This window comes from Conger conger, chromosome 14 (assembly GCF_963514075.1).
Source record: "Conger conger chromosome 14, fConCon1.1, whole genome shotgun sequence".
NCBI classification, from domain to species: domain Eukaryota; kingdom Metazoa; phylum Chordata; class Actinopteri; order Anguilliformes; family Congridae; genus Conger; species Conger conger.
In genome coordinates, this window is record NC_083773.1 from 8,163,636 (window position 1) to 8,183,573 (window position 19,938).

General features: G+C 45.4%; 1 protein-coding gene across 1 annotated transcript in view; it reads right to left on the reverse strand.

Annotated features, from left to right (window-relative positions):
- The window catches only part of LOC133110442 (nucleolar protein 4-like), a 66,951-nt gene that overhangs the window by 16,573 nt on the left and 30,440 nt on the right, over positions 1–19,938 (reverse strand). Inside the window, exons 4-6 of the mRNA XM_061220546.1 lie at positions 19,649–19,760; positions 14,722–14,831; positions 4,217–4,364 (exon numbers count right to left, since the gene is read on the reverse strand). Coding sequence (XP_061076530.1) covers positions 4,217–4,364; positions 14,722–14,831; positions 19,649–19,760 — 370 coding nt within the window. The remainder of the gene's footprint in view (positions 1–4,216; positions 4,365–14,721; positions 14,832–19,648; positions 19,761–19,938) is intronic.

Genomic DNA, 19,938 nt, shown 5'->3' on the forward strand with positions numbered 1-19,938 from the left:
GCCAAAAAACAGCAACCCGCGTCTTCCCATTATATCTAAAGCAACAGGAGAAAACAAATCCAAAACTGCATATTATAAGTGGAACTGTTGTGATACCCTGCTGAGGTAGGCCTTGGGAAGCTGTAAAGTTACAATGTACTGCGTGAGCCTGCCACCATGTACCGTCCAGTGACATCTTTTCTTTTGACTCTGATGAAGGCCTAGTGCCGAAACGTCAGCACGTCTGCCAATGAAGTGGTGACTCTGCAAAGTAGCAGTGTTGCGCTTTTTCCGTACTTTTTCAAAAATCTTTTCCCAACAGAACATCGATGGGACTCCAAACCAGGCCGCATCTTCTGCAGCCTACTGACGCACTTATTAAAGTCGGGTTCAAGTCGGATCGGACTTTCAAAACGCCGCGACGAGCGTGCTCTGTTTGGGAATTTGGCTGAAAAGAATGCGGGCTCATGTCAGGCCTGGGCCGAACTTTTTAAGCCCAATTTCCCCCCTCAACAGGGCTAGCCCCAGGGAGCTAACAGATGCTAATTCCTTCACTCCCACTCCCCACACGAGCACCCCCTCCCACTCCACAGGATTAGAGTGGATTATCCCACTAAGCAGGGGCACGGGCTGTCCCGCTGCCTGGCATCCCAACAGCAACAAGCTCCTCCCCCTACGTTCCCCGACTGTCCAATCCCCAGCTCCCTTTCCTGATCAACCAATGACTATGAGCCATGTCCCAGGCACCAAGAGTGGAGGAGAAACAGAAGACGGTGGGAGGGAATGAATGGTCTTATAATATCAATTATACATGTGACACAATACAATTATACACTTGACACACGACAATACAATCCTTTCCACACTAACTTTCCAAACTTTGACAGACTCCTTCCACAAACTCTACCATCACATAATCACATTTACATTACATTAATGGCATTTTTTTATCCAGTGCGACATACAGTTGATTAGACTAAGCAGGAGACAATCCTCCCCTGGAGCAATGCAAGGTTAAGGGCCTTGCTCAAGGGCCCAACGGCTGTGCGGATCTTATTGTGGCAACACCGGGGATCGGACCACCGACCTTGCAAGTCCCAGGCATGTACCTCAACCACTACACTACAGGCCGCCCTCTTCCAGTTCCATCAAACAGGAAGTGTGTATCAGGCACGAGCTATGGAGCAAGAGCAAGCAATCAGCGCGAGAGCCATACGGTCTTCCTGTCTCACTGTACATCACAACAGGACAAATACTCCAAATGAGAGAAACCGCAGAGACATAGTATTACAGAAGCAGCATTACGCATTCCTGCTAACGCCGATCCTGGGCAGCCGTTCAGCCCCAGACGACATCCTGCCCACAAAGGGCTGCTGCGCTGCCTTTCATGGCAAACTGAGGAGCTGAGGAGAACCAGGGGCTTGGCCAGTGAGAGCCCCAGGGTTTGGAGAAGGGGGGGGGGGGGTATCTGTCAGCCTTTCACCCAATTCCCCTACATATTAATGATGAATCAGATCAGCGTCGGCACGCATTCACCCAATGCCTTGTTTAATCTGCACCTCCCCGGGTCTGCTAAGCCCTCCACCAGATGGGGAAATGGTGACATACAGAGGGACGGATGACGCAGGAGACACAGGGAGAGGGAGGAGGAGAGGACCACAGGGAGAGGGAGAGAGAGGAGGACGCAGGAGAGGACCACAGGGAGAGGGAGGAGGAGAAGACCACATGGAGAGGGAGAGAGAGGAGGACGCAGGAGAGGACCACAGGGAGAGGGAGGAGGAGAGGACCACAGGGAGAGGGAGGAGGATGAAACAAAGACCAGCAGGTCCATCTGACAACTGCCCGCGTTCACACGCAAACACACACATACAAACGCACGCACACACACAGACACACACACACACACACACGCACAGACACATACGCACATACACACACACAGACACACACACACAAACACATACACACACAGACACACACACACACACAGACACACACATGCACACACACACACACACACGCACTGAGACACATACGCACACACACACACATACAAACGCACGCACACACACAGACACACACACACAAATGCACAGACACATACGCACATACGCACATACACACACACACAGACACATACACACACACACACACACACACATATTCACACACAGACACACATGCACACAGACACACAAATGCCAGCGCAAACACAGCACAACAGAACACGGTGGTCGGTGGCCACTTGCAATGAGTACTTGCTCATGTCTCATTCCCATGGAAATGACACGGGAATCCCTGCCCGGATGTGCTTCTTCATACCAAAATATGGTGAAAACAAGAATGACTTTTAGGAGCACAGTTCTCTCCTCCCCTTAAGCTGAATTGATGTCACAGGTCTACCGCACATATCTGCAGTTTGCCTGGAGCCAGAAAGATTATAAACCAACAGTCTGAACCGAATGACGCCATGATAAAGAAATAATGGGGAAATGATCTTTACCAGCCTTCTCTCATCCCGTATAACCTCAGACAGTGCTTGCAGGTGATAGCAGTGCGTTTTCTTTCTTAGCTGAACCTCTGTGTGTCAGGTGATAACAGTGTGACTGTTCCCGCTATTTCTGTCGGCAGGGGAGAAGGATGGCAAAGCTAACAAACGTTACAGATTCTTCAGACTTACCAGATAGTTTGCTCTCCGTTCAGAACATTGAAAGTTATCTCTCCCCGCCAATGAAGCGGAACCTCTCCATTTTAATGCAGCTTCCATTTTGGGTCATGACCGAGAACACCTCTGCGGCAATGGATGAATATACCCCCCAGAAGTTCCTGTTACCAACCAGGAATTCCATACTTAAGAAGCCGAGGAGACTTACAGTGAGTAGGTGGCCAAGGATTTTATGACAGATACTTTTAGTTGGCCCCAAATCAAGAAGAGATCAACTTTTTACTGGGCTGAGTCAAGAGACACCAGACAGTTGCAAACATTGTTAATAAAGCACTTAATGGCTTAGCACCTGCCTACATTTCTGATGTACTATCCTAGTCTGTCCCAATCTCTGAACCTCCAGTGCTGGTCTTCTCAAGGTAGCGTGGGTAATGTGCAAGAAGAGTAGAAGGGTGGAGAAACTTCCTTTTTTAAAAATATTTTTTAGGCCTTTTTCAGCTTTATTGGACAGTATATAGTATAGAGAGACAGGAAGAATGGGAGCGAGAGAGAGGGGAAGACATGCGACAAATGTCGGACGGTCGGATTCGAACCGCCGACGTCGCGGCTCGCAACGAGCATGCGGTCAGTGCTCTGCAGGCTGCGCCACCGAGACACCCCGAAACTTCCTTTTTATACATTCTAGTTTCACCATGTAGAAATTACAGCACTTATTTTGCTGTATTTGCAGTTTGCAGTTTTGAAAGACTATGAAGAAGATACTGGTCAGGAGAACCCTGCAAACAGAGGTCTACTCTATCGGGTCAGCCCCACACACGTGAGTGCACAGATTCCGGCCGTCCGTAGGGATGGCACTTGTGGGATCTCTACATGCCACCTGGCTTGGTGCCCGGTTACCATGCCAACTGATCTCACTTTCACAGGACCAGAGGAGACTCTGTGGATAAGAATGTCTGCTAACACCATGCACATAACCCTGCAAGCAAAGTGTGTGTGCGTGCATGTGTTTGTGTGTGTGTGTGCGTGTGCGTGAGTGTGTGTTCACATGTGTGTGTGTTTGTATGTATGCTTGAGTGTGAGTGAGTGTGAGTGTGTGTTTTTTGCATGTTTGCGTGTGTGTGCGTGTGTGTGCATGCATGTGTGTATGCCTGTGTGTGTGTGCTTGTGTGTGTGTGCGTGTGTGTGCATGCATGTGTGTATGCCTGTGTGTGTGTGCTTGTGCGTGTGCGTGTGTGTGCATGCATGTGTGTATGCCTGTGTGTGTGCTTGCGTGTGTGTGTGTGAGTGTGTGCATGCATGTGTGTATGCCTGTGTGTGTGTGCTTGCATGTGTGTGTGTGTGTGCGTTTGCATGTGTTTGTGTGAGCTTGTGTGTGTGCATATCTGTGTGTGTGTGTGTGTGTGTGTGTGTGTGTTTGCGAGCACGTGCATGTGTGTGCATGTGTGTGTGTGTGTGTGTGTGTGTGTGCATATGCATGTGTGTGTTTGCACGAGTGTGAGTGTGTGTATGCTTGTGTGTGTGTGCTTCACTATCTAGACAGGATAAAGCCATGGTCTCCGGGCTGCATCTCACCGTCTCCCCTCTGGGGGGCGCTGTGGGGGCTGTGCATCCTCTCTCCTTGGCTGGGGGGGCTCAGTTCAGACACTGGGACGTGATCAACCGATATCCATGTGGGGGGGTCGCTCATGTCAAGATCCCCACTGCTCACGGAGCTGTCATCCTGCACAGAGGACGGGATGTGGAGGGGGAGAGAGGAAGAGGAGGGAGAGGGGGGAAGAGTAGAGGGGGGGGAAGAGGAGAGAGGGGGAAGAAAGGACAAAATAAGAGAAAGAGGTTTGTAAATGGTAAATGGTTGGCATTTATATAGCGCCATTCTCCAAAGCACTGTACAATTGATGTTTCTCATTCACCCATTCATACACACACTCACACACCAACAGCGATTGGCTGCCATGCAAGGCACCAACCAGCTTGTGTAGGAGAGAGTGAGTGAGAAAGAGAAATCAGCACATTAGTTTTACAGACTTTGTCACAGCAAAGGACAGTGTCTCTGTGTCAAGCAGCTGTTGAATGATGTGAATCCTGTCCACTGGAGATTTCAGGGAGCGAACACATCCTGTGTTCTGTGCCAATGTGACCCTGCCACCCAATCAGAACGCCCACCTGACCGTCCATGTTTACATCTGCCCCATTCTATTTCTACAACTATGAATGTTTCACCTGTTCTTAAAAGTCTGTCATTACTTTGAGTCTAATCATCCATCCATCCATTATCTGAACCTGCTTATCCTGAACAGGGTTGCAGGGGGGCTGGAGCCTATCCCAGCATACATTGGGCATTCACTCACACACTCATACCTATGGGCAATTTAGACTCTCCAATCAGCCTAACCTGCATGTCTTTGGACTGTGGGAGGAAACCGGAGTACCCGGAGGAAACCCACGCAGACACGGGGAGAACATGCAAACTCCACACAGAGAGGCCCCGGCCGACCGGGATTCGAACCCAGGACCTCCTTGCTGCGAGGCGAGTCTAATCATTCAAAACAAATTATTTATTTATTTATTTATAAAACTGTATGACATGTAGCTTTGCCTAGTTTACTTTTTTGTGTTTCTCCATTACCACAAAGTGGCACGCTGTCAGCCTCAAGAAAACATATATATAATACAATAAAGAAATATAAAGAAAAAATATAAAACCTGAAGCATAAATATTTCCGGCAGCAGCATAAAAATACATTAACATAATCTCATAGTCATATAAACTTGCCTGAGATACCAAGAACAGCAAAAGCCTCGTTTAACTTTTAAATCTTCTGGCCATCAGAAACTTGAGTGCTCGCAGTACAAAGACTTCATTATGTTAATAAACACACGTGCACAGACACACACACACACACACACATACACACACATGCCACGCGCACGCACACACACACACATGCAGACACACACCCCCACACATGCAGGCACGCACACACACATACGCACACATGCCACGCACACACACGCAGACACACACCCCCACACATGCAGGCACGCACACACACATACACACACATGCCACGCACACGCACACGCACACACACGCAGACACACACCCTCACACATGCATGCACAACAGCCTTCAGTGCTGCCAGCTGTCTTCCAGAATAAATAAATGCTGAAGGAGCAATACTACGCAACGCCATACAATAATAATTTCATAACAATAATCATACAGCTGGGTTTAAAGAGTCGTTCGAGAGTAGAACATGCTTCTCTACCAGTTTTCCATGGCAAAATTATATCATTTCATAAATATTTAAATAATGGCATGGAGTAAAATGTTTCATAAAGTAGGCACACAAATACATTTACAGCTAAAAATGTGATCTGCAGTGTAATTACCCTTTAACAGCAAAGCTTTCAGAGGAAGTACCTGTGATGATGTCACAATAAAGACATCAAATGGTAGGTATTTATATAGCGCCTTTATCCAAAGCGCTGCACAATTGATGCTTCTCATTCACCCATTCATACACACACTCACACACCGACGGCGATTGGCTGCCATGCAAGGCGCCGACCAGCTCGTTAGGAGCATTTGGGGGTTAGGTGTTTTGCTCAGGGACACTTCGACACAGCCCGGGCGGGGGATCGAACCGGCAACCCTCCGACTGCCAGACGACTGCTCTTACTGCCTGAGCCATGTTGAGGAAGTACCTGTGATGATGTCACAAGAAAGACATCAGAGTAAGTGCCTGTGATGATGTCACAATAAAAACATCAGTGGAAGTACCTGTGATGATGTCATAATAATGACATCAGAGTAAGTGCCTGTGATGATGTCATAATAACAACATCAGAGTAAGTGCCTGTGATGATGTCCATGAAGAAACCTGAGCCTTCCACTGAACAGGGCAGATGTCACAGCACTACAAACAAGTCTGTGGACTTAGATGCAGCTACAATATCGGCCTTGAACCCAGTAACAGGCTGTGGTGTGGAGCCAGCACAGCCGAACGCAGCCACAAAAACACGAGGGCCAAATGGCTGGCTAACTGACTGCAACTTGCAAATAAAACCAAAACTAGCGAACATGTTTTTCTGGTACTCCATCCTGCAGCTGAGAGTACTGAGGATTTGGGACAGCTGAAGTAGGTGTGTGCTTTAGTTATACACTAATCGCCAATGCAGAGCTCATTCCACCACTGGAAAACACAGGAGCAGGGAGCCCGGTGCAAAATGAACACCCCGCCGCTCTCTCAGATCACATCAGCAGCCACATGCACTGGGCACAGGTGCTGCTTCTGTCACCTGCACATACGCATTTAACACATGTTCTCTGCCAGGGAAACTTACAGAGCTTCCAGTCCATTTACACAGCTGGAGTTTTCACTGAAGTCATTCAGGAGCTACGTGTGTGCCTGTGCTTGTACGTGTGCATGTGCCTGGATGTGTGTGTGCATGTGTGTGAGTGTGTGTGTGTGTGTGTGTGCATGTGTGTGAGTGGGAGTGTGTGTGTGTGTGTGTGTGTGTGTGAGTGTGAGTGTGTGTGTGAGTGTGTGTGTTTGTGTATGTGTGTGAATGTGTGTGAGTACATTTCAATTTACATTTTAGTCATTTGGCAGACGCTTTTAATCCAAAGCGACTTACAAGTGCATAGGTTCTACCATAAGTCAGAGCATCACATCCGTGTGTGTGTGTGTGTGTGCATGTGTGTGGATGTGTGTGGATGTGTGTGTAGGTGTGTGTGTGTGTATGTGTGTGGGTGCATGTGTATGTGTGTGCGGGTGTGTGGATGTGTGTGTATGCATGTGTGTGTGTGTGTGTGCATGTGCATGTGTGTGCGGGTGTGTGGATGTGTGTGTGCATGTGTGTGTGTGTGTGTGTATGTATGTGTGTGTGTGTGTGTGTGTGGGTGCGTGGATGTGTGTGTGTGTGTGCGTGTGTGCTGCCACTCTCTTTTCTCTCTGAGAAAAGCTTTCACAAACTGGCCTTGGTCCTACAGTTCTTTTATAAAAGGAGTCACAGAAAGAAATCACCTGACATGAGGGATATGTGTCTGTGTGTGCGCACACATGTGTGTTTATTCAGTGGCCTCCAGAATTATTGCTACGCTTAATAAAAATGAAGAAAAAAGGCTGCATATTAAAAACAGATACTTTATTATTTGTTATCTTAAAACATATAGGAAAACTATACACTGTTATTTCAATACATTTATTCTCATGTTTCAGTGTTTTTTAACTCATTTTTTCTAAAAAAAAAAACACAGGTGTCAAAATTACTGGCACCCATAACAATTATTGTACATACAAATCATTTCATCCAATCTGTGGCAATATAATTGCACTTCATCTCAGCCAAAATTAACTACACTCAGTGATCACTTTATTAGGTAGGCCTGTACACCTGCTTGTTAATGCAGATATTTAATCAGCCAATCATGAGGCAGCAACTAAAAGCATGCAGATGTGATCCAGAAGTTCAGTTGTTTTTCAGACCAAATGTCAGAATGGGGAAGAAATGTGATCAAAGTTACTTCAACTGGGGAATGATTGCCGATTGGTTTGAGTATCTCAAAAACTGCGGATACTCAAATTGAACACAATAATATCATGCACAATAACAGTAGACTACTAGAGTTTGCAGAGAATGGTGTGAAAAACAAAAAATATCCAGTGAGCAGCAGTTCTGCGGGCAGAAACTCATTGTCACTGAGAGAGGTCAGAGGAGAAGGGCCAGACTGGTCAAAGCTGACAGGAAGGTGACAGTCACGCAAATAACCACACCATTACAGCAGTGGCATGCAGAAGAGCATCTCTGAACACACAACGCATCATAACTCTAAGTGGATAGGCTACAGCAGCAGAAGACTTCATAAGAAAAAATATGTCTAATAAATACCTAATAAAATTCTCACTGAGTGTATATTAATTCTCAACTACTACAATACATTTGCCCAAATGTAAACCCTTATATAAATGTTAATTCCATTCCAATGGGAAATGACGTTTCATACTGTACACGCAGGCAAATATAAAAAGAAGTTGGAAGATAAAGGTCACCAGCTCTAGATTTATTTACTTTGAACAACTGATCAGCACATTGAAGCACCAGAATTCAAGTCAATCTCTCTCTCTCTCTCTCTCTCTCTCTCTCTCTCACACACACACACACACACACACAAACACACACACACACACACTACTTCAGGCAGATTGTAATGGTTTAATTTTTGAGTGTTTAGTCATGCCATTTTTAATATGCTTTCGAAGAACAAGGGGGATATTCATTCAGGTATCTAAACATCTCACCGCAAACTATTAACATGGTATCGGCGACCGTATTGAGTGCAATTACTTAGCCTGAAGCAAATATTCTAGGTAATGTTTTTTGCTACCGATGGACGCATTTTGCTTTTTAAAAATTAAGAAAAAGTAAGGTTATATTATGTTGCCCATACGCTCCACGAATACCCTTAAATGTAATATTTGCTATATTTGCAATGCTCTATATTGCTATGCAACTTTCTTCTCATGTGATATTGCTAAAAAGGAAACTCATACTAGTACAGACGGGCCACTATAAAACGACAGCTACCTGCTAACTCCTACTAGAACAAGTTACTACCGCCGTGCGAAAAAAAATAAATGACAGCGCGACTTGGGATACAGGCGCACGATATTGACATACCTCGGCTTAGTAGAATACAAACAACAATTCCTCTGCTGCTCCCAGTAAAACAAGACCGGATAGCTTTCCAAGAGGAAGTGCTCTTGGCAGAAATAAAAAATTGTCAATTCATTTCCATTCCATAAATTAACAGACACAAGAGGCAGCATCGCTTTTTTCCTTTTAACCTCTTGCTAATCATGGCCAGCCCAACAGTAACATTTTTAATCCCCGGTGTGAAGAAGCCCGATGAAACACTGAGGGGAGGCAGGGGTGGCCAATCACAAGGTCTGACATTATTTTCATAGACGGGGGAAAATACAGGGACAGCAAAATATATATAGGCTGCATATATAACCGAACAAACCGACAAGCTGCCTACCTTCAGAGCGGGGTCGTATTATTATTTGTATATTGTTGTTGTTTTCAAATATGTACACAGTCCCCCTTTTAATCTTCTCTCAAAGCTTTCCCCTCGCTTTTCTTTGTCTTTTTAATATTTAAGAAATATCCTGCCCGTGCGCGAGACTCTTACACGCTCGTGCGGACGACCAGCCCCGGAGGTGGAGGCGGGGCCGTTCTAGTGACGTCAGGATATAGGCGAAGAGCCGTACAGCGTTAGTACAGTAGCTGACTACTAGTTAACTCACTTTAAATTTTTGGCCTCATTAACTAGCCCTCGCCCTTTCTCCTGTGTAAGAAAATTATGTTTCATGTTCATAAATTGTAGGCTACAGCTAACATGATTCAGGATATGCTTAAATTGTCCTCATTATAAAATGCGACACGTGTAGATAGCTACATTACTGTCCTGCCTGAATACTAATACATTTGCATGCATTTTACATTTGTTAAACGTTCAAGTTTTCCGTTTTTTTACGAAGCAAGTTGCTTGAGAACATATTTTGTTTAAATGCAGAGCCTGCTACAACAACCTATCAATTAATTCAACAAATGCCAACCATTAATAGATTTTAGCAGTGAGTCCTCCTCCATTAACGCAAACACACACGCAAACACACACACACACACACACACACACACACAGAGAGAGAGAGAGAGAGAGAGAGAGAGAGAGAGAGAGAGATTGTTGCATGAGTAAAAATATGAATTCCTCAACGGCAGTCCACATATGCCTAGGACAAGAAGATCATATCTAGTCATATATTAATCATTATTTGGCTTTAAAATAATTGTAACTGGAGGTATATATGAGTATTTCAAATTTTGTTGATATTGTTGTTACTGATGTTTTTAACTTAATGTACATTTTCAATTAACGTTAATTATAACTGGCAATACTGTGCCTACGTGTGGTCCCGGTCATCACTGCCAATGCCATCAAACAGGGACAGGACTCTGGTTGGCCGTCACTGCTCAGCTGGGACAGCGGGGCGGATACGCACTCTGCCGGAGTACAGCATCGAACCATCACCGCTAACTTTTAAAATTGTCTTGTGAATGTCTTATTGGGTCTGCTGATTCGGACACATTCAACAACTCAATACGTTTAAGATGATTTCCTTTGTGCGTTTGCCTCGCAAGTCCTCGAAAGGTTATGTGTTGTGAAGCGCTGCCCCCTAGGGCTTACTTGCGGAACGACATTTCTGGATTCAGCCATGGTAACAGTGGTGTTGTTACCATGTTCATATTATCACACCTAATTGTGGTTTTCCTTTATTTCTCAGTCTCATAATGGCTTCCTTCACTTTCATTGACACAACTGTGGTCCTCCCTCATGTTGACAATCGAGAATAACAGACTCCAGAAACAATCAAAAGCCTAGAAACAATACTAGATACTAAAAGCCTACACTAAGGAAGTGACTGAATACACCTGACTAATCAGAAACATCTGTCCAAATTCCGGGCCCCTAAAATTTGGGGACTATGTATAAAAAGGGAGGTAATTCCCGAACAGATCACCCAATATGGATGTAAATACAAATTAAAATCACTGTTATGATATTGATTATAGTATTGTTAGAATAATTCTATTATTTTAATAATATTTATTGTTTCATTTCAAATAGGATGTGCTGGGGGGGACAGAGCCACTGTCCAAATACTTATGGACTGCGTGTTCACCATGCAATGTATATTGCTATGATAGACTCACAGAAAGACAGACAGACAAAGAAGAATCCTTTTTTTTTTGCTCACACTGGATAAGCTACAGCAGCAGAAGACATAATAAATAACTAATAAAGAGCATAAATGAGGTTCACATAGGCTAATATAAAAAAAAGAACATAGGCACAGACACACATACACACTTATCTGAGGACACTTTTCACAAGCCACCGGTGGCACTGAGACAACGCTCATCTCACACACATTCAATTACCTGAATGAAACAAAGAGGAAAGTAATGAGGATACGTACTGCTCCACACCCACGCCACCCCCATCCCCCCATCCCCCCCATCCCCCACACTCTTCACACACACATATGGCACACGCATACACACAAATGGACACACACACACACACACACACACACATAAATACTGTATGCAAACACATGCACACTCACGCGTGCACGCACACATACACACATGCACACACGTGTGTGCAGACAGGCACGCACACATGCACGGACACACACGCACACACATACCACATGTGGACACACACATGCAGTTAGGCAGGCGCACGCACAAACGCACGCACACGCATACACGTGCACACACGCGCGCGCGCTCGCACACACGCAGACGCCCACAACACACAACACACACAGCTTCCCTCCCACACACTTCCACACATGCAGGAGTCTGAGTGACAGCTCGGGGGGGGGGAGGGTCAGTGATCCCACCTCTGCCTCTGACAATCATTTAAGCTCAGGGTGCCTGCTTCTGCCTGCTTCTGCCTGCTTCCGCATCTTTACTTTTGAGAGGGGGAGGGGGGGGGGGGGGGGGCGTGCAATCACCGGGGGTGGGGCTGCGTTAGAGAATAGCTCAGGGAGTGGATATGAAATGGTATCCTTTTATTGGCAACATTTATTCCAGACTAAAGGAAGAGTGCGCTCTTGCAAGTGTGCAGTGTGCAGAGACAGTCAGTGTGTAGAGACAGATAGTGTGTAGAGACATGCACAGTGTGTAGAGACAGACAGTGTGCAGAGACATGGACAGTGTGTAGAGACAGACAGTGTGTAGAGACAGGGTGAGTGTGTAGAGACAGGGTGAGCGTGTAGAGACAGACAGCGTGTAGAGACAGACAGTGTGTAGAGACAGGGACAGTGTGTTGAGACAGACAGTGTGTAGAGACAGAGTCAGTGTGTAGAGACACACAGTGTGTAGAGACAGGGTGAGTGTGTAGAGACAGACAGCGTGTAGAGACAGAGTCAGTGTGTAGAGACACACAGTGTGTAGAGACAGGGACAGTGTGTTGAGACAGATAGTGTGTAGAGACAGAGTCAGTATGTAGAGACAGACAGCGTGTAGAGACAGAGTCAGTGTGTAGAGACACACAGTATGTAGAGACAGGGACAGTGTGTTGAGACAGACAGTGTGTAGAGACAGGGACAGTGTGTAGAGACAGACAGTATGTAGAGACAGACAGTGTGTAGAGACAGGGTGAGTGTGTAGAGACAGACAGTATGTAGAGACAGGGACAGTGTGTTGAGACAGATAGTGTGTAGAGACAGAGTCAGTATGTAGAGACAGACAGCGTGTAGAGACAGAGTCAGTGTGTAGAGACACACAGTATGTAGAGACAGGGACAGTGTGTTGAGACAGACAGTGTGTAGAGACAGGGACAGTGTGTAGAGACAGACAGTGTGTAGAGACAGACAGGGTGTGCGGAGACAAACAGTTTCAAGTTAAGAATCTACCTGTGTTAGAAAAGATGAACCAACATGAAGACCAGAGAGCTGTCTCTGGGAGAAAAGCAAGCAGAACAGCAATGGAGTGGATATGAAACGGTAGGGAAATTGAACAGAAAGAACCCGCTGGTGTACTGAGCAACAGACACTGAACAGGTCAACCATTACATTAATGGCATTTGGCAGAAGCTCTTATCCAGAGCGACGTACAGTTGACTAGACTAAGCAGGAGACAATCCTCACCTGGAGCAATACATCAGGGATTGAACCACTAACCTTGCAGGTCCCAGTCATGTACCTTAACCACTACACTACAGGCCCCCAACGAAGGAAAACAACAGTATTTGATGACAGAAACATTTTGAAACTCAGTCAGTGACAACACAAACAATCTCCACATGGCAGGGGTGAAGGTATCTCAATCAACCTTTCAAAGAAGACTTAGAGAGCAGCAATATAGATGCTATACCACAAGATACAAACCACTAATCAGTAGTAAGAATTAGAAGGCGAGATTACAATTTGCAAAGAAGTACAGAGATGAGCCACAAAGGTTCTGGAACAAAGTTTTATGGGCTGATGAGATCAAGATTAACCTCCAAAGTGATGGAAGTGTGGAGAAAGAAGGAATCTGCTTATGGAGAAATGCATCCAAACTAATTGGGAGGAACTTCATCAAGAAGTAAGATAATGACCCAAAACACACTGCCAACACAACAAAGGACTTCATTAGGGAGAAAAAGTGAAATGTTTGATTGGCCAAGTCAATCACCCGACCTAAACCCAATTTAGCACGCATTTCACCGCCTGAAGAGGAGATTGAAGCGATAAACCCCCCAAAACAACTGAAAGAGGCTGCAGTGTTCTATGCAGTTTAACACATCTAATTGTAAATACCAGGAAATAAAAGTTGAAATCCTAAACTCGTGTTAATCTCTTTTTCTCAACTCAAAATGTATTCAGTGTATTGCAAAAACAATACACTGAATTTGAAAATTGTGATTTTACAGGCTTTTCAGAGTCTAGGGTGAGAACTAATGGTGATCATGCCTTTTCTATAAAAGCCCCAGAACCCTGGAACAGCCTCCCCTTGATATCAGGGAAGCTGAGTCAGTGGCCAGCTTAAAAAAAAGAAAAAAAAATGTGTCATGGTACTGGCATTTTTGGGCATGTCAGGCTAGTGGTTCTGAAATCCACACATGACCGGTAGCAGACTTTATTGGTGCCTTCAACGCATCCCCCCGCCCCTCTGAACTGCATATTTTAGATGCCTCCATGTGGACGCTCTAACTCAGCCTATAGGCCAGCGGAGACTCCTCCCATCGGGGAGTTTGTTCTCGTCACTGTCAGAGGGGTTTACACCCACTAGGGAGTTTTTTTTTTTACCTCATGTGCTATCAGGGGCTGAGGGCTAGTTCCTTTCTCTGTTGTTCTGTGGGGTGTTCTTATGGGAAGAAAACAACGGCAGAAGTCCAGCTCCCCCTGGGGGCTGAGGTGGCCAGGCACGGACCATACTCCGATCACCTACACCAGGCAGTCCACAGAGAAGCCCATATGTGGCACACAGCGGACACACGCACACACCCTTACCTGCTCATTGGCGTTCATACACTGCAGCTTCATCTGCTTCAGGTAGGTGGCGGTGAGCGGCATGTTGTAGTCGATGAGGTCCGGGACCAGGGAAGTGGGACGGTCATTCTCTGTGAAGAGAATAATCATTTAAAAATCACGAGTCGTATAAGCTTCGCCCCTCCAGAGGCAGCGGAACCGGCCCTGTGATGCGTTGGAACAACCAATCAGAAGAACCTTATTGTTTGGACTCTTGTGGGAGAACCAGTTATCAGAGCTTTACAGTGAGGAGCAACCAATCAGTGAGCTGTATCACTCCAAGCAACCAATCAATGTAGATTTTCAGTGAGTGGGTTTTGTGGCCTGTACTTTGTACATGTATATTGCATGCATCTATGGCAACCCTGGCTGAGAAGGTAATACGCTAATTAGCAGAGATTAAGAGCAAGTTTAATTAGATAAAGAGAGATCAACACAATTAGTGCAATCCAACAATAATTAGGCACAATCCACCAATTATCACCTTAACAGAAGAAATTAAAGAAATTGGAGAATGCAAGGATGGCAGCACAGAGAAGCCCACTTCTTAAACAGCAACCGTGGTGTGTTGCACACGGACAGATCTAATCTGCTTTTCACGAGCGCTGAGTTCAGAACACAACATACACAGAACATGCAGAACTGTGAAATACAATGCACAGAACTTTCCTCTCTGGTCCCTGTGTGTGGCACTTGGTCCTGGCGTACAAATTTCATTTTTCATATTTGGTATTCCTTCTTGGTATTTAATTGTATTTATAAATTCAAGTAAATAAAGAAAAGACCAAAAATGACCACTTGAAAAATCATATTCTGTTGCAGGTAAAATCTACTACATTTTTAAAATGTATGAATCCCACCATGAGTCAGTAATACTGCATTGCTGACACATGACCACGGATAGTACTGTCTGAATAAAATGGTTTTGAATATGAGTCTGAGATTATCCAGGTACAATGATGCGATGACCATTAATGATTTCTCAACAGGGTGGCTAGTCAAAGAAGTCGTATCACCCCCCTTTCCGCCGGAGGACTGAAATACAGGCATTAATCATGTCAGTGAGAATCACACTGGAGTGGAGCTGTTATGATGATGATGATGAAGATGATGATGATGATGATGATGATGATGGTGGTGACAAAAAAGCCATTTACTGGCCTGCAAAATATGATTTTCCTTCATGGAGCGGTCCAGTGGTCAAAGCTCCACAGAGGAGTATGGACACAGTATTGATTGTGTTATTTTAATAAAATCAGTTTATTAATCTTATTTGCTTTACATGCCACGTACAGTTCAACACTCTCCCCAGGGCAATCAGCGCAGGAGAAATCAGAGACGTATCCGTGCAGGATTCGACATCCGTCCACTAGAGGGAGCCTCTGCAGGCAGAATGGAGCCAGGCGCTCAGCGCTGACAGTAATGCAAGGCTTTGTTGCCCTCATTGTTCAAAAGGCCTCTCTATACACGGTTTTAGCACTTGAGATTTTAAATAATACCCATACCGTGAAAACTAATCGTGCAGCAATTTGTCCACGGTTGTGCTGATACTGACACCAGTGATGTCAACCAGGGCTGTATGGGGAACTGTGATGTGATGATTGAGATTGATTGAGTTTCTGGTTTTTCAGCCGTGAGTGTAATGCACACAACGTGTCACAGTTGTATAAATGCAGAGGCTTTGGGATTTAATTCTCAGCAAAGAGGTTAAGAAAAGTGTCATGACTGGGTTATAGTAGGAGGAGATTTTTGAGTGCTGGACTCTTGACCTCAGGGCAGCAGTACGGATTAGTGTGTCAAACGCACAAGTGAATTCATAACTGAATACCAAGGGTTGGGGTCACGGTTATGTGCCTGAAGACAGCAAATACTTAGTAAACTTAGCTTGCATATGCATACACATAGACTCTCTCTCTCCCTCTTTCTCTCTCTCTCTCCCTCTCTCTATCTCCCTCCTTCTCCTTCTCTCCCTCTCCCCCTCTCTTTCTCTTGCTCCCCACCCCTTTCTCTCTCTCTCTCTCTCTCTCTCTCTCTCTCTATTTCGGGCACCCCTCTGTCTCATGTCCTTGCAACTATTCTGACCAATCAAAATAGTCAAACAAATTACCCATAAGTCCTATAACCCCCTTTGGCCACACACCACCAATCAATAATCTTCTCTTCTGTTCATACCTTTTCTCGTTTTCAAATTTTTAAAATATAAATGCACCCAAACGTATGTATTAATTCAAGAAAAAAACAACCTTATATAACTTAATTAGTGGGATATATTAAGTATAATATGAATGGCTGCTCATGTCTATTAAATCCAACCTTCTAATTCACCAATTAATTGTGCTAAATAATTCAGGCCTGAACTTTAATATCGGTAGCTATATGGTGAGGAGGGGGGATTCCCCCCCACACAAACCCCAGGGAAGACAGCCAATTAACTGCTAATTTCGTCTACAAACTCAACGTTTGTTCTGTGTTGACACAATGCTGTGGCACCGTTTCTGTGATCAGACCTGAGGGAAGTTCTGACAATGTTTGCCGTGTTTAAAAAAATAAATAAAAAAAACGAAGAAAAAAAAAAACATTTATTTCATCAAACAGCAGTTTTGTGTGTTTCCTGGAGGGGGTTTCCTGCTCGGCTGCTTTCCAGTCTGAGCACACCTCTCCGGGGGGACCCCGTAATGAGGAGCAGGCAGCCATGCAGCATTGCAGCACACACAGGAAATGACCCAACGCTGGAGCACCACGGAAACGGTGCAGCGCTGTAGGGAAAGGCAGCTGCGCTGGGGCACCAGAGCCCTTCTGATGTTTGCAGAAGTACGACCGTTACCGCTGGAGTGAAACTCTTAGATTATGACGGGTCTGACCAGGTACACACTGTAATGTGAGAGTCTCCGTGGATGTGCCTTGCTAGTAAACTAATGGTCCTTTACTAATGAATCAAGGCCTTGTATGGGCGCATCTTAAATGCAGGGCAGAGATTCAATGCTAGTGAAAATCTGGCATAACTAATCGGATTGCGGAATTTTTAGTGGGAACCTAATTTCCCTTTTATCGACATATCAGGTGTCAAAACCACTGTTCTTGCACTTGGCTGGCCGAAATGTGGTATTGCATTACTGAGGTACACTGGGTCGATGGTCTATGAGGCCCAGTCTTAGCCTGCATGATGACTGTGTGAGGTGGTCTTGTCAAGCTAAGGAAGGAAGGAGAGGTTCGGTAGGGGAATTGGGAGTGGCGGGAAGTTCAGAAGTTGATAATAATATTAAACCCAGCAGTGCTGGGGTTGATACAGTATCTTTAAACTCAGCAGTGCTGGGGTTGATACAGTGTTAAACTCAGCAGTGCTGGGGTTGATACAGTGTTAAACTCAGCAGTGCTGGGGTTGATACAGTACCTTTAAACTCAGCAGTGCTGGGGTTGATACAGTACCTTTAAACTCAGCAGTGCTGGGGTTGATACAGTACCTTTAAACTCAGCAGTGCTGGGGTTGATACAGTACCTTTAAACTCAGCAGTGCTGGGGTTGATACAGTACCTTTAAACTCAGCAGTGCTGGGGTTGATACAGTATCTTTAAACTCAGCAGTGCTGGGGTTGATGCAGTACCTTTAAACTCAGCAGTGCTGGGGTTGATACAGTACCTTTAAACTCAGCAGTGCTGGGGTTGATACAGTGTTAAACTCAGCAGTGCTAGGGTTGATACAGTGTTAAACTCAGCAGTGCTGGGGTTGATACAGTATCTTTAAACTCAGCAGTGCTGGGGTTGATACAGTATCTTTAAACTCAACAGTGCTGGGGTTGATACAGTGTTAAACTCAGCAGTGCTGGGGTTGATACAGTGTTAAACTCAGCAGTGCTGGAGTTGATACAGTACCTTTAAACTCAGCAGTGCTGGGGTTGATACAGTGTTAAACTCAGCAGTACTGGGGTTGATACAGTATCTTTAAACTCAACAGTGCTGGGGTTGATACAGTATCTTTAAACTCAACAGTGCTGGGGTTGATACAGTGTTAAACTCAGCAGTGCTGGGGTTGATACAGTACCTTTAAACTCAGCAGTGCTGGGGTTGATACAGTACCTTTAAACTCAGCAGTGCTGGGGTTGATACAGTACCTTTAAACTCAGCAGTGCTGGGGTTGATACAGTGTTAAACTCAGCAGTGCTGGGGTTGATATAGTATCTTTAAACTCAGCAGTGCTGGGGTTGATACAGTGTTAAACTCAGCAGTGCTGGGGTTGATACAGTACCTTTAAACTCAGCAGTGCTGGGGTTGATACAGTACCTTTAAACTCAGCAGTGGTGGGGTTGATACAGTGTTAAACTCAGCAGTGCTGGGGTTGATACAGTACCTTTAAACTCAGCAGTGCTGGGGTTGATACAGTGTTAAACTCAGCAGTGCTGGGGTTGATACAGTACCTTTAAACTCAGCAGTGCTGGGGTTGATACAGTGTTAAACTCAGCAGTGCTGGGGTTGATACAGTGTTAAACTCAGCAGTGCTGGGGTTGATACAGTACCTTTAAACTCAGCAGTGCTGGGGTTGATACAGTGTTAAACTCAGCAGTGCTGGGGTTGATACAGTACCTTTAAACTCAGCAGTGCTGGGGTTGATACAGTGTTAAACTCAGCAGTGCTGGGGTTGATACAGTGTTAAACTCAGCAGTGCTGGGGTTGATACAGTACCTTTAAACTCAGCAGTGCTGGGGTTGATACAGTGTTAAACTCAGCAGTGCTGGGGTTGATACAGTACCTTTAAACTCAGCAGTGCTGGGGTTGATACAGTGTTAAACTCAGCAGTGCTGGGGTTGATACAGTACCTTTAAACTCAGCAGTGCTGGGGTTGATACAGTGTTAAACTCAGCAGTGCTGGGGTTGATACAGTGTTAAACTCAGCAGTGCTGGGGTTGATACAGTACCTTTAAACTCAGCAGTGCTGGGGTTGATGTGCATCCTCTTCTGACATTCTCCACAGCTCATCAGAAAGCGGGTCACCGCCTCTCTGGGCAGGAACGCGTATGTCTCTGCAATCTGCACAGGAACAGCAACACAGTACTCAGTATCACACACACACACACACACACACACACACACACAGGGCACTCTCAAACTCTCTGAAGAGACTAACCCTCCCTAACTGTCACAGTCATTCACTCCCGCACTTCCGGTTCCACTGACGTGAGGCTAGGCCCACCTATTCCACAACCAG